We start from the raw sequence: 15,210 nt of genomic DNA on the forward strand, positions 1-15,210 counted from the left end.
CTCTACTACACTCAAACCTGCTCACTTTATATCCATGATTAAATTCTCCTAATGGAATTTATCTTAATGTCTTTATTCTATTTTATTTTCATTTTTACCATATTATTCATTATATTATTCTTTTGATTTTATTTCTATTTTATTATTGCTAATACACCAGATCTGGGTGCCTCATTTCGTTCCCTTCATGTAGAACATGTTTTGAAATAACAATAAAACATCCTTATCCTTATCTAAATCACACTGTCTTAGAAGCAGCAACGCGAAACGATAACTAAATAAAAATGATTTTGCGAGACCTAAGACTATGAAGAAATGTATTGACACTTTCGTCAACGAATAAAAACAAGATGGAAACTTTTGGAGATGTACAGGACACGTCACCAGAGTGAGACGGGCGTATTTGATCGCCAGTCTTGTCCTTGGATGATTAACACATGCGGAAAGGTGTTAGGACAGTTGTGATACCCTTTTCTGTGAATCTCCTGGTACCGTCCACTCCCCTGTAGACCAATATGGTGCTGGATGTATACTTGCATAGCATGACACAGTACTGTTTTTGACTTAACAGGCTTATTTTTTTAAATTCCACCGTGATTATGATGAATAGGGCAAGAGAACAAAAACCACAGAAATAGCACTTGTGTGCTAGTCAGGGACTAGATGAGATGGTTTAGCATCTATGGATTAATTAGAGAAGGCACTGGCTGGGAGAAAAATGCTATGGGAAAGCTATTATTTTGTTTCTCTTCCAAGCCTAGACTCAGTTGAGAAGATTTCTTTGGGGAGGTACATCTATAACAACAAACACACCAACACAGGCACCCCAAAAACACAAACAAGCAAATGTGGTAAAGGCTAATGTCAGTGCCATACTATCCTCAATCTTGGTGTGTTTCTAAAAATTACACTCATTTGAAACACAAACATATATTTATTTACCCGGAAACTGAGTAATGTAAAATCAATAGTGCAATTATTGCAAAAAAAAATGTTAAAAAAGAGTGAATTACTGTACAATTGATGAGAGTAAAAAAAAAGTTAAATATCATTTCTTTCCATTACTATGAATACAAATAAAGCAGATATAATGGGTGGTGGGCTTATTGCTTTTAGACCACAAGAACAAATCAAATCCCTTTGATTATTTAATATTCAGATTTTCATTAATCATTTTTTAGAACCCCACCATGATCGAGGATGGTATGGCACTGATATTAATCTTTACCACATTCTAGGTTGCCTGTGTTGATGTATGCTAATTATTTTGAGTAGTGTATCTGTTCTTGTATAGAAGCATCCCCAAAGAAATGTTTTCACTAGAGGCTTAGAGTAGAAACAGAATTATTGGCTTTCCGTAGCATTTTCCTCCCAGCCAGAGCCTTCTCTAGTTTAACCATAGAGGCTAAACGTACCTCACCTTGTCACTGGCTAGCATGCAAGAGCTATTTCTTTAGCTTTTGTTCTTTTGCCCTATTTAAAAAAATTCTTAAGTCAAAAACAGTACTGTGTCATGCTATGGAAATATACATCCAGCACCATTGGTCTACAGAGGAGTGGGCAGTACCAGGAGCCACACAAAAGAGTATCACAACCGTCCTAAGACCTTTCCACATATGTTAATCAGCCAAGGGCAGGACTGGCAATCAAACATACCTCCACACCATCAAAATATATACCACTCTAAAGACATGCCCTGTACATCTCCAAGAGTTTTTCCTCCAACATGCTATAAAACCACAACTCTTTAATCTTCAGGATCATTCAGAATTGCGGCGGCAAAGCTTCAATATAAAACAAGGAAAAGCTGTAAGGTCTTTTTTGGTCAAAGTCTTTCTCATGATGGTGGGTAGATCTGGGATGGCTCTTCTGATCCTCATGACTTCTTGTGCGCATATTAAAATGGGGCAGATATGTGGAGGTGGAGACTCATTGACTTCACACTCTAGGTTGTAAATTGAACACTATATGAGTTAATAAATATTAACACTGTAAAAACAACACTCACTGCATAATGTAAAGTGTTACAGGTAACACTGATTGGCGTGGACCCATATAAACACCATGCAGTGTTAATTTAACACTGGCACATTAGCTGTGTAGGTCACATGTTTGGTGTTTGTAAGAGAAAACACTTTGGTTCAAATTAAGACGTTGCTGCACTATCATCACTGCAACAGCTGTCCATAACAACTATCTAAAGCGCATGGATGCCTAGATCCTCCAAGAGAAGATGACAACAATGCAGATGTTCCACCATTTGCAACAGACTACAGAGAAGGACTAGCATACAAAGATGTTTTTCACTTAGCTCCACTTTAAATACATATTTATCACATTATTGATATTTTAATTCTTGTATTTGGATCAGATGCTCAATTAGCAAATTAAATATATTTTAAAAGCAAAAGTGTATATTTTGTCTATGTTACAGAAACAGTCATAACATCCAACATGAGTTAAGAAAACAATATTTCTTTATTTTGTTTCATGTGCTTGTGTGATATTTGAGACAGTTGCATCTCTCTCTCCTTCATCTTCATTTCTGGTTCTAATTGCAGTATCTTCATTTTCCTTTCATGCTCCTCCTTATGACACTGCCACCCTTGCTTCTGAAGAAGGGTAAGTCGCCTTGCAGGTCTTGAGTTCTGTCTGTATCATTTTGTCCTTGAGACAAAAATCCCTATGTGTGGTCAAATTATTGCAGATTGCATGAAGAGATGTTTCATATCAGATGGCACAGAAGGAAATGAAAATTTTAAAGGAGAGAAAGAAAAGGCAAAATGAAATGTTTTCACATACTCAGTGTAGATATGTGTGATCCCCCATCTGAACTATCTAGATGGTCACAGTTGATATGTTCTCCAAACTTGGCTGGCTCTCCATTATTCCTGTCGGTAACTCATCCAACTGATCAGTTTCTTTATTTGCTCATACATTGCATTTAAAGACAACCTCAGTCCAGCTGATTCAGACTGGTACAGGTGATTTTAAATCTGTGTTTCAGAAAGCCATTTTTAAACCATGATTAACTATTCCAGATTAAGGCCAACCCCTATCTTAATTTAAACCCTGTCTGGGAAACCACCCCCTTAAGACTAAACTATCCTTACCTCGCATTCACCAGTCCTCGGATCAAGATGGGTCACACCATTTAAAATTATAAATAACAAAAGGGGTTATATTTAAACAAAGGGAAGCCAAAGGGGTGTTCCACAAAGCAGGATTTCTTGCTTAGCAGATCGTCTGAGCTAAATGTCAGCTAAATGAACATTAAAGTCGATCATGTTTGGGGTAAATTTTAATAATTTCTTATGAGCAACATAACCTCATCAACATCTAATACAAAACAGTACCAGGCTTTGCTCAAGAGTCCATAGATATGTTATTATCCTGCTGAAAATTGGGCATGAACTGGCAACCTTCAGATCACAGGACAAGGAACTTGTCTGCTGAGCTACATGCTGCCCCTCATTAAAAAAACTTGTCTAAAGTCAATGGCCCAGTATTTCACTATTATTTTAATGGTGCACTGAAAAAATATCCTGTGTAGAATTTAGGTTAAAAAATTCTCGTAAGTTTTTGCACAACCTTTTTCTGAGTATGTTTAACTACAGCACTATTGAATAAAAGTCACTTAATTATAAGCCTTAAAAATCACATGTTAAATTTAACAAAATTTAATATGACCTTCTAGTCTTGTGTAACATTTGCTTTGTTTAATGTATTTCATAAAACCCAAATTAATTCTATCCATCCATATACCTACACTAAAAAGTCCTGTTGGATGTGATTAATTTTATTAAGACAAGTGGTTAAATGAAATACATTTATCTAAGAACAGATATGAATTACACAATTACACAAGTAGCATTTACGAGGTAACAGTAACTTTGCTTGTTGATTTATGAAAACTTTTTGCAAAAAAATTAACAAAAAAGAATAGTTCCCACCAGCCAACTGTTGACTGTTGCCAAGCAACACAAACATTCCAAGGCAACACAGCTCACTCACACCCAACAATTTAGCATCGTTTAAATGTGGCTAAGTAGCGGCTATTACATACACCTTGAAAGCGGAGTGATACATCTGATGTGAAATGTCCAAGTGTGGTTATACTCTGAACAACTCTTGTCCAATCAGATTTCTTGGTCGAAATGAACTGTCCAATAATTACTTCCATATAGGTTCCGGAACTTTGATTCCATGACATCACTATCTATATAACACTAGTGGTAAAGTCAGCTCCTAAGTAGTTACTTGAACTGATCGACAGGGTATTACAGTACTGGAAGGCATGGATAACTCAAAAAAGAATGAGCGAGGGAAGAAGAGGCACTGGGCACCGCGCCAAAATGAGTGGCATGCCCAAAGGAAGGCCTGGAAGCATAAGGACCATTGTGGCCCTTCCCAGGACTTTTATTACAGCCACACCTTCAATGGTTTGTATTTCAAACCTTCTTTATTCTATGAAGATATCTGTAAACTGAAGCTACAAAAATGTTTGTAAATAACTGTCATTGCTGGAGTAATTGAGCTCTTCTTTCCTCTCCCACTGTTTTGTGTAGGGCTACCAGTATATGTCTAAGTGGTTTGGTTGCAATGGAAATGACTTGTACTGTATCTTGCTCGTCACATTATAATGTGCCTTTATCTTGCTCTGCATTTCTAGATCAGCCTTCCTGGGGGAACAAGAGGCGCTGGGCCCCATACCACAGGGACTGGGATAACCAGAGCTTGGCCCACAAAAAACAACGGACTGATCACCCTGCCCAACATTACAATGGGCAAGCAGAATTCCAAAGTGTGTATTTCACAGCTTTTCTTCTTAGTTTGAGTCAGTCTGATGTTAACTGAAACTACAAAAATGTAAATAACTGTCACTGCCAGAGTAATAGAGCTCTTCTTTTCTGTTATACTATTATGTGTAGAGCTATCAGTAATGGTTCTGTTGCAATAAAAATTAAGTACAGTGGTACCTCAGAACTTGAATTTAATCTGTTCAGAACTCCGGATCGAATCCTAAAAAGTTAGAGTTGTGATTGAATTTTCCCCATAAGAAATAATGGAAAACCAATTTATTGGTTCCCGGCCCCAAAAAAATTACATCTAAATGTGTTTTTTTTAGCATTTAAACACAAAATGAACCGAATAAAACAAGAAGAGCATATACTGTACTAAACACGTCTAATCACATTTATCAAAACAGTAATTTGTAAAGTAAGAAAATAAATGTATCCAAAAAATGTGTCCTGCCCCGATCATCCGCTCCTTCCGTGTGCCACGCCCCCTCGTTAACCTCATGTGGGATCCCCGTGTGATCAGCTGTTTCTAGTTGTTGTCATTAGTCCTCTGTATTTCGTCCCCGTTTCAGTTTGTTTCCCCAGTCTGGTCATTGTATTGTCAGTCTGTGTTTTGCCTGCCTTACCTGTAATTAAACCCCATATTCCCCGATACCCTGACGTCTGCGCCTTTTGTCTCCGTTCCGTCCCTGCTCGGCACAACAATATTATTATAATTAAACGTATTAATGGTTTATTATTAATATTCAAATAATGAATAAGAAATCTTTATTTTTAAATGTATTTTATTATATTAAAATAATTACTGTTACTGTCTATCATTTCCTAAATGTATTTTTACTGTCTAAATATATGTATTCAGTTAGTATAAACATGCATGCACAGTGCTATCACAGCGAATGCGAGGCTGAAACTGAAGCTTTACCCTTTGTGTCCGCTGAGAGACGTGCCGCGTGACTCATTTCCCTGCGCGTACAAGATATCTTAGGTCAGCGTTTATGGTTTGACTTCTGAGATTCAGATTGAGCTCTAGGTCATTTTTTTTTTAACTGGTTGGTTCGACATTTAAGAAATTCGAGTTCCAATGAGTTCGAGAACTGAGGTACCACTGTATACGGTATCTTGCTCGTCACATTATAATGTGCCTTTATCTTGCTCTGCATTTCTAGATCAGCCTTCCTGGGGGAACAAGAGGCGCTGGGCCCCATACCACAGGGACTGGGATAACCAGAGCTTGGCCCACAAAAAACAACGGACTGATCACCCTGCCCAACATTACAATGGGCAACCAGAATTTAAAAGTGTGTATTTCACAGCTTTTCTTCTTAGTTTGAGTCAGTCTGATGTTAACTGAAACTACAAAAATGTAAATAACTGTCACTGCCAGAGTAATAGAGCTCTTTTTTTCTGTTATACTATTTTGTGTAGAGCTATCAGTAATGGCTCTGTCGCAATAAAAATTAAGTATACGGTATCTTGCTTGTCATATTGTAATGTGCCTTTATCTTGCTCTGCATTTCTAGATCAGCCTTCCTGGGGGAACAAGAGGCGCTGGGCCCCATACCACAGGGACTGGGATAACCAGAGCTTGGCCCATAAACAAAAGCGCCTTGATGACCCTGCCCTCCATAATAATGGCCGACCAGTATTCAAAAGTGTGTATTTCACAGCTTTTCTTCTTAGTTGGAGTCAGTCTTATGTTAACTGAAACTACAAAAATGTATGTACAGTAAATAACTGTCACCGCTGGAAAAATCGAGAACTTCTTTCCTTTTCCAATATTTTGTGTAGGATTTCCAGTATATTTATAAGTGGTTCTGTTGCAATAAAAATGTATTGTATGGCATCTTACTCTTCACTTTGTAACGTACTTCTATTTTGCTCTGTACTTCTAGATCGGCCTACCAGAGGGAAGAAGAGGCGCTGGAGACCACGCCAAAGTATGTGGCGTTCCCAGAGGACGGTCTGGAAAAATGAAGACCGTTCTGCCCGCGCCAATTCCCGGCAGATCTTAAAATCCTTTACGGGTTTTAAAGTTAAGTCATCTGTGGCCGAATCCACCATCCTGGACCTTTGCAACGCCCTGATGTCCTTAACTCTCTCTTGAGAAGGAGGAAAAGAGACAGGAGAGACTGACAGGATGTGATAACATCAAAACGTTCTGTGAACCTTTAATAAAATAAAAATTTCAAACAGATGATGTCTCAGCCTAATAGTGTCCTCTATGTACATCAAAAATAAATGTACATTTACATGGGCCTATATTTTTCCAACAAAACAGAAATGGTACGAATCATGTCAGTAGACACTGACTGTACTGAATTACACTGGGATAGTGAATCCCCTGGGAGAAAGCTAGATGTAGGCAGGGTTTCATCTATTCTGTTACATAGCCATGTGTGACTTATTGTTGCAATGCAAACATATTTTAAAAAAAGAAAAACATCCCATTCAATTGTGTTCCTGCCACTCTACAGCTAAGGTAGGAATATAAAATGCATTTTAGCATAGCTTACATAAATCCTTTCCTGGCAGTTTTGCTGACTGAGCTTTTATTGTGAGCCAAGTGTCCCGGAGCCCTATTTTGCATCGCTGGAAAGACCAACACAAAATGCTTTTCAGAATCAGAATCAGAATCCTTTTTATTAGCCAAGTATGTTTCCATACAAGGAATTTGCCTTGATGGGGCTTTTAAAAGACATTACAAAAAACATACAAGAATTAGCAAAGGTATATACAGAAAAGTAAAAAACACTAGATTGGCAATTGGGTAATGTAATAATTATATGGTAATTAATTTTAACAGTAGCAGTAATGATGATAATGATACAATTAAACATGTAATTATTTATGTGTATGTATGTACATAGTAATAATTGTACTATAAATATAAAACTATATGAATATAAACTATACATATGATATAATAAATTAAAGAGCTCTTAAATAGTGCAATTATTAAGTAGCAGCCAAGTCAACTCTATATGTGTGAGAAAGCAATATGTATACAGAGTTAGCAGTATCTGTGCATAATGTGCAAGAGTGCAGAATATAATTGTAGAGGAAGTTTATCAGTAGTTCACCAGTAATTCTGGTTGATATTACACTGCAGGTAATGGTTAATTGAACGTCCATTCAGAGACTGGTTTGGTTAATGAGAGAGACTACCTGAGGGGAGAAGCTCTTGGCATGTCTTGTGGTCTTGGTTCTGATTGCCCTGAGTCTTCTCCTGGAGGGTAAGGTTTGAAAGATGTGGTGAGCTGGGTGAGATGGGTCCTCAATGATTTTGTATGCCCGTTTCCTGGTTCTGGTGATGTACAGTGTCTGGAGGGTAGGCAGGTTACAGCCAATGATTCGCTCTGCTGAGTGGATGATGCGTTGCAGTCTGGCCTTGTCTCGTTCAGTGGCTGATCCAAACCAGACTGTGATGGAGGAGGTGAGGATGGACTCAATGATTGCAGCGTAATACTGGACCATCGTAGACTGAGAGAGATGGTGCATTTTTAACTGCCTCAGAAAGTAAATCCTCTGCTGGGCTCTCTTTGTGATGGAGGTGATGTTGAGCTGCCATTTCAGGTCGTGGGAAATTGTAGGCCCTAGGAATTTAAAAGATTCAACAGTGCTGACAGTTGAGCCTTGTATGGTTATGGGTGGGACACTAGGTGGGGGATTTCAAAAGTGTGTATTTCACAGCTTTTCGTCTAGTAGCTGGGTGGCGTTTTTCTTTTTGTAGTTGGTTAATGTCTGCATTCCTTTCCAGACTGTAGATGGCTTCTTTGTTGAAAACTGGTTTTCCAGCTTTTTAACATACTCCACCTTGGCAGCTTTGATTGCCTTTTCAATTCAATTCAATTTTATTTATATAGCGCTTTTAGCAATAGTCATTGTCACAAAGCACTTTACATATAACCAGCCCGAACCCCACCAAGCAAGCCTGAGGCGACAGTGGCAAGGAAAAACTCCCTCTAGCAGGAAGAAACCTTGAGAGGAACCTAGACTCGGAAGGGGACCCCATCCTCCTCTGGGTGACTGGGGAGCATGAAACTGTATTTACATTGACATTAATTTCAGTCATTATAGTTTTTAAAGTCCCAATTGGTTCCATGTAATTATCTCCAAGGAGTCCAGGTGAGGGTTCAAGCGGTGTAGTGTCGGCTTGGGATCAGCTCAGAAAAGAGAAGATGGAGAAGAGTTATTGCCCTACACCTAACCTAACCTCCGGCAGTACTAAAGTAAGTATGGCAGCCTGGCTAAAAGAGCGACCTGGAAGGAAGCACAGACATGAGGGTTTCCAGGGGTTTTGGCGTCAAGCCAAACTACCGTCAACAGCTTAAGTCATCGGCGAGAGTGGCAGGACGACAGCACCAATCCCCCCTTTCACCTTTAATCTCAAATGACCATGAACCTCCAGATTTCCCATTCACCTTAGCAAAGGGGATTTTACTATCCAATAGACTGACAAACGAGGTATGTCTTAAGCCTTGACTTAAAAGCAGAGATTGTGTCTGAGTTCCAAACACTAATAGGAAGTTTATTCCATAACTGTGGTGCTTTATCAGCAAATGCTCTTCCCCCAAAAGTAACATTCTTTATTCCGGGTATGAATAGAAGACCTGCTTCTTGCGATTGAAGCGTACGATTCGGAATGTAGTTGCAAATGAGGTCACTCACATACTGCGGCGCAAGACCATTTACAGCTTTATAAGTTGAGTAGTATTTTGTAGTCAACACGAAATCTAACTGGCAGCTAGTGTAGTGAAGATAAAATTGGGATAATATGATCATATTTTTAAGTTTTGGTGAGGACTCTGGCTGCTGCATTCTGGACTAGCTGGAGTTTATTTAATGACCTATTTGGACAGCCGGAGAATAAGACATTACATTAATCAAGCCTGGAGGTAATAAACGCATGAACCACTTTCTCTGCATCTTGAAAGCATAGCGTGTTTCTTAATTTGGCAGTATTACGCAGTTTACGCTTAGCAATTTTGAACAGGTTTTTGTCACCACTCCTGTAGGCTTCATCTTTTGTCTTAAGAAGCTGCCTGAGTTCAGCTGTAAATCATGGTTTGTCATTGTTATACCTGACAACAGACTTTTTGGGAATGCAAGAGTCCTTACAGAGTCCTTGCAGAGTCCTTGCAGTCAAAGCATGATTTTTATTGCTCTACAGTTCCACATGTCCATTGTTTTCAGATTTTGTCTGTATGCGGGAATTAGATTAATTGTTGCATGGTCAGAGTTTCCTAGTGCAGCACGAGGGATGGAGCAATATGCATTTTTGGTTGTGGTGTAGCGATGGTCGAGAGTTCTTTTTTCCCTTGTGGCACATGTGATGTGTTTGTATTTGGGAAGTTCTAGGCTCAGATTTGCTTTGTTGAAGTCACCCATAATAATCAGTGTAGAGTTTGGGTTCCTCTGTTCAATACTGATTATTTGTTCAGCAAGCTTTTTCTGAGCAGCACACAGACAGGCGTGAGGTGGAATATAAACACATACCAGAATAAAATATGTAAATTCGCGGAGGAAGTAGAATGGCTTGCAGTTAATGAATAAAGTTTCCAGGTCCGGGGAGCGTAATTTCAGCAGAACTGTAACATTTTGCCAGTTTCATGCCACCACATTACTCAGGGAGCGAGATGACATTGTGCTGTTTCCCAACATAAACAGTATCATAAATGGTATTTAAGTGATGCATTTTAGAAATGTGCGGGTGCACGACGCTCATTACAGACACAGGTATGCACTTTAAGTGCGCTAATGCTAATTAGCTATTTTATTTCTTTTATATACATTTTATACATATAATTGGTCCTCTTTCACATAATCATAGTGATCAATGAAACACCTACACACACACACAGTCGGGTAAACATATCCTTATGGGGACCGCTCATTCATTTCTATGGGAAAAATGCTAATGCTAACTTAACCCCTACCCAGCCCTAACCATAAGCATAAGTAGCCAAACAAAATACAAGAGTTTTTGCATTTTTAGTTTTTTCATTGCAGTCACGGATTTTTATAAAATAGAGTTTTCCCTTATAGGGACCAGGACCAGCTACACCTGTACTATTACACAGGCTACATGTGAAGAATGCGAGACAAAAAAGAAGAGCATTTAGACAGCCAGAGAATGTTAACTGCCAGTTTAATTATATTTATTACAGAGCTTATTGAATTGTTCAGTGAAATAAATCCATCCATCCATCATCCATCCATCTAGCAAACGGGCTGGTAGCCTCTCCTCAGCAGCATATGGCACAAGGTTGGTGCTCACCCTGGACGGGAGGCCAACTCAAATGTAATAGTGAATACTGAAAATAGGACAGTGGTGCAAACAGGAGAGATGATTATTTATTAATTTGTTTGTAATTTGATTAATTAATCACTTAATTCACGTTCCACAGCCACTTGTCCCATGTAGGGTTACAGGTCTCTGGAATATATACCTGAAAATAATGGGCGCAATGCAAGGAGGAACCCAGGAGGGGATGGCAAACCCATCGCATGGCAGGGAATAACCCAGATGGGGGCACCAGCCCTTTCGGAGTGCAGGGAATAAGCAGAGGGCGGTGCCAACCCATCACAGGGCAGAGAATCTCCCAGGAGGGGCGGCAGTCCATCACAAGGCATGGCAGTTCATTAGATCACAAAAACCTGCTTTGTCAGTCAGACTGAAAAAGGCATTCCTAAAACTCATTTAAAAATAATGAAAAATATTAGAGTAGCTGGTTGGATACAGAACAACAAATTAGGGTTATGAGCATCTCTCAGGGATCCACCCATCTATCTTCTAACCTCTCATCCTGGTGAGGGCTGTGGGGCCTGGAGCCTATCCCAAACAGGACAGGGCACGGGGATGGAGTACATCCTGGACAGGATGCCAGTCATACAGAGGACACATAGACACACACTTCTCCTAGTGACACCATTTAGCCCCCCCTGGTTGGGTTAATTCATCATTCATCTATTTGCACTGAAGCATTAATTATTCACATCCCGATTTAAATTAAATACAGTTCTAGTATTTAAACTAATATTGAAGTAGCCATTTGGCAGAATAGCATCCAGACCTGTTATAATCTTATATCCTGGATCATGTCTCCCCGTTTGTGGCAATTTCTCTTGAAATGAAATCAGTTACAGATTTTCATCCATATAACGTTTGACATTATGTGAAGTGATAATAAGTTACAACAAATACCAGTTATCATGTTCAGAAGGTCAAGCGCACTCACTCTTCTCTTTGTCGGCATTAACTGGATAACTTTTGCCAAGCGATAGATTTTATTGACTGGGGAAGGGGGGTGACGCTAGAATTAATAGCATACCGGAGAACGCTCGGTATGCCATATGCCCCGTATATGTATATCCTGTAGCTGCAGTGAGTATATTAGCATTATAGTTAATAAGTGTACTGCCACAATAAGTATGTATATATGTGACACAGTGACAGTAAAACTTTCTGGGCATCTACATTGATAATACTTAGATGATAGTACTGTTTTGTTATTAAATACAATGATTAGATTGAACCGGCTTATGCATTTGCTCTTTAAGAGGTTTTTACTGTTGTCTGGTGTGCTGTGAATAAAGAGAAATAATTTAATACTACATACAGCAGCATTTCTAAACTCATTCCTCAGCCCACCTGACAGCTCCACATTTTTGCTCTGTCCCAGATCCCTGCATGCATGAACCAAACAGTTACCTGGAACTGCTGTGCTGAGAGCTTGGACAGAGCAAGACTGTGGGCCTTTGCGGTGGGGTCCAAGGACTGGGCTGAGGAACCCTGACATAGAGGAGACTCCAGTAGGAGCCATGAAAAATCAAGAGATTACAGAGGAAGGCAAAATGCTTCCATTAACATGGCAAATAAGCTGCAAGTAACCTTTAGGGAGGGGCACTACAGTGAATACTGTATTCAGTAAGAAGCTGTTCTCTAGCAGTCAGTTTCTGTAACATGACATGGTGCCTTTTGATGCCCCCTATGAAGAACAGACCCTGTGCTTCCGTTCCTTCTAGATTTTCTAGCCAGCAGAGAGGAGGAAGCTATGGCTCTGGCCTGTGGGACCATGTATTGTTTTTCTCTGGGAAGAGTTGTGAACGTCGGGCAAGAGACGACTCAGATACAGCCGCTTTGGGACAGACGTGGACTTTAAGGAAACACAGACTACACATGGGACAGCAGTGACTGAGCTGGGGATCACAGTGAGGGCAGACATATTTATACACAGCAGACTAATCAGCCACGAAACAGGTGTAGAGGGTTAGGGTGGAGAACTATTATGGGATACAGGAGAATTAGGAGGGTTACAAAGGGCCAGCAGCGACCTCTGCTGGCTCGAGTGGGAGGAGACATTAAAAAACAAGAGATTACAGATCATGACAGGAGCAGACCAAGCACAGCAACAGTGGGGTCCTGCTCAATTATTACACCACATATTTGAGAAAACGTTATGAAAATCTGTTCCCAAGAATTATTTAAATATCGGCATGACCGAAGCATACGACTGGTTGTATCTAGACTACACTGGCACTGACAGCACAGTGTAACAAATTACCAGCATATCTGGTGGTTCAGAATAAAGAAAAATTAAAAGAAACAAGGTTGTTAATAGACTAATTTATAATAATCAAATCACTTAATAATTATGTAATACATAATATGTCACGATGGGAAGAGGGACAATCCAAGAACAGCTTTGTGGGTTTTATTGCTGAACCAAAAGACATAAATAGAAACCAAAAGGACGAGGAGAGTGCAAACAGGAGGGAGGGAGGAATAACCAGGAGGGGTCGGGGAGAACCTACTAACAAGGGGGGCACAGAGGGGTCCTCCTCCTTTTTGGGTAAAACTAATTTAATTGCTTGTGACATGGTACGAGGCAACTTCTTTGTTGAGAGAATTTCTTTAAAGAGCAAGACAACCAAAGGTGTTAATCTAACAGGAGAATTTGTAGATCCCTTTGTAGAATTCAATGTGAAGACCATCTGGGACAGGCGCCCTGCTGCTCTGCATTGTTTACTTTGCATGTAAAAGTTTGCAGTCAATAATTTTTATATCTTTCATTTCTCTAATTGTCTCATGTTTTAACAGATTTAAACACGGACACAAACCACAGCAAACTGCACTTACAGCCTTCATCCTGCTCTTCAGTCTCTGAGGCGCTGCATCTAAATGGGGACTCGTCAAAAAGCCAAGTGGAGCTGTCATGAATGAAGGCCTTGTTGAAGCTTTCCCCTGCCTGACAGCAGGTTGGACTCTCGTTTGACTAAAGTGTTTTTAATTTCCACAGAACTTTGCAGGCTCATCTAGGACGGAGAATTTCTGCTGTTGAGCGCATTAGAAGAGATTCTCAGAGGGAGATATGAGTTCTAGGTGCCTGCTGGGTCCATATTCAAGACAGAGTTAGGACCGACTGCAAAAATGCTGCACTGTCTCCCAGATTGGGGGAAAAATTTGCATTTTACAGGTAGAAGAAAATTTCATTTCTAATAGATGGAATCTGATTTACCTTAGATTTGTTTGGTCAGCAGTCGTATGGGTAAATTTCAGCACTACAGACAGTCTGTGGGCTGGGGGGGAGGGGCAGGTTGGCAGGTGGGGGCACATGGAATGCTCCTGGGGGTGTGGTGGGGTGTCCTTACTTGAATTACTGGAGCCGAGGCTAAGAAAGGCACTAAACTGCACAAACAGCCTAATGTACTAAATTTTACATGAAAAGGGGCTGTGGGGCTTCTTGGCGCTATGTTTCTTAGCAGACTGACTAATACAGCCAACTGGATCCATCTACCTCTTCTAAAACATCCATGCAAAGTTTCCTGCCTGTTTCTGAAAGATTTCAGCATTTTTCTTTTGCTTCAGTTCTTTGTACTTCTCAAGAAGACAGGTTTCAGTATCTTGACCTTTGCAATCTGGAAGATTGTTACCCTCCAACTACCTGTTTTGGGTCAAAATGGCTCCATTTGTGTTAATTTGCATCATTAATTACAGCATAAATCAATACATTCAAGATGAATTTTTAAGGTAATTTCAACAAAAGCCTGTAATGTCATATTCGACCACCATGTGATGCCACAAGCCGAAAACCACTAAGACGTCAGTATGAGACTTAGCAGAGCTGAAAATAGGAAAATATGTTGTTTTTGTTAAATATATCACAGTGCAATTGTTTTAAAAATAAATCAATGACTTTGCATGAAAACTTTATGTGTTTTGTCAAATAGAAAACCTGAAGTATCTGAACTTGAACCGATACTGAGCAAAATATTACCTTACTTATATGAAGGTAATATTCTATGATGTAGAATAAAAGACACAACTAAACAATCCATTTCTTTACTTTAACAAGATAAATGTTAAAGTAAGAAAACAAGATAATAAAAGAATTCAAATTACATA

General features: G+C 39.5%; 1 protein-coding gene across 1 annotated transcript; it reads left to right on the forward strand.

The window, feature by feature from the left end:
- Positions 1-4,124: 4,124 nt before the first annotated feature.
- Positions 4,125-6,999, forward strand: LOC140582014 (uncharacterized). Its single transcript, XM_072706107.1, has 5 exons — positions 4,125-4,442; positions 4,673-4,804; positions 5,972-6,103; positions 6,326-6,457; positions 6,698-6,999. Exons 1-5 carry the CDS (start codon positions 4,298-4,300, stop codon positions 6,907-6,909), a joined length of 753 nt encoding a protein of 250 aa, XP_072562208.1. The 5' UTR covers positions 4,125-4,297; the 3' UTR covers positions 6,910-6,999.
- The last annotated feature ends 8,211 nt before the right edge of the window (positions 7,000-15,210 follow it).

The sequence above is a fragment of the Paramormyrops kingsleyae genome, chromosome 23 (genome assembly GCF_048594095.1).
Source record: "Paramormyrops kingsleyae isolate MSU_618 chromosome 23, PKINGS_0.4, whole genome shotgun sequence".
Taxonomy (NCBI): Eukaryota; Metazoa; Chordata; class Actinopteri; order Osteoglossiformes; family Mormyridae; genus Paramormyrops; species Paramormyrops kingsleyae.

What these genes read in the sequence shown, in the direction of transcription:
- LOC140582014 (XM_072706107.1), top strand. Translation starts at nt 4,298, where the DNA reads ATGGATAACTCAAAAAAGAATGAGCGAGGGAAGAAGAGGCACTGGGCA. An exon ending in TGGGCAAGCAGAATTCCAAA is followed by an intron (nt 4,805 to 5,971) that starts GTGTGTATTTCA and finishes CTGCATTTCTAG; the next exon opens with ATCAGCCTTCCTGGGGGAAC. An exon ending in TGGGCAACCAGAATTTAAAA is followed by an intron (nt 6,104 to 6,325) that starts GTGTGTATTTCA and finishes CTGCATTTCTAG; the next exon opens with ATCAGCCTTCCTGGGGGAAC.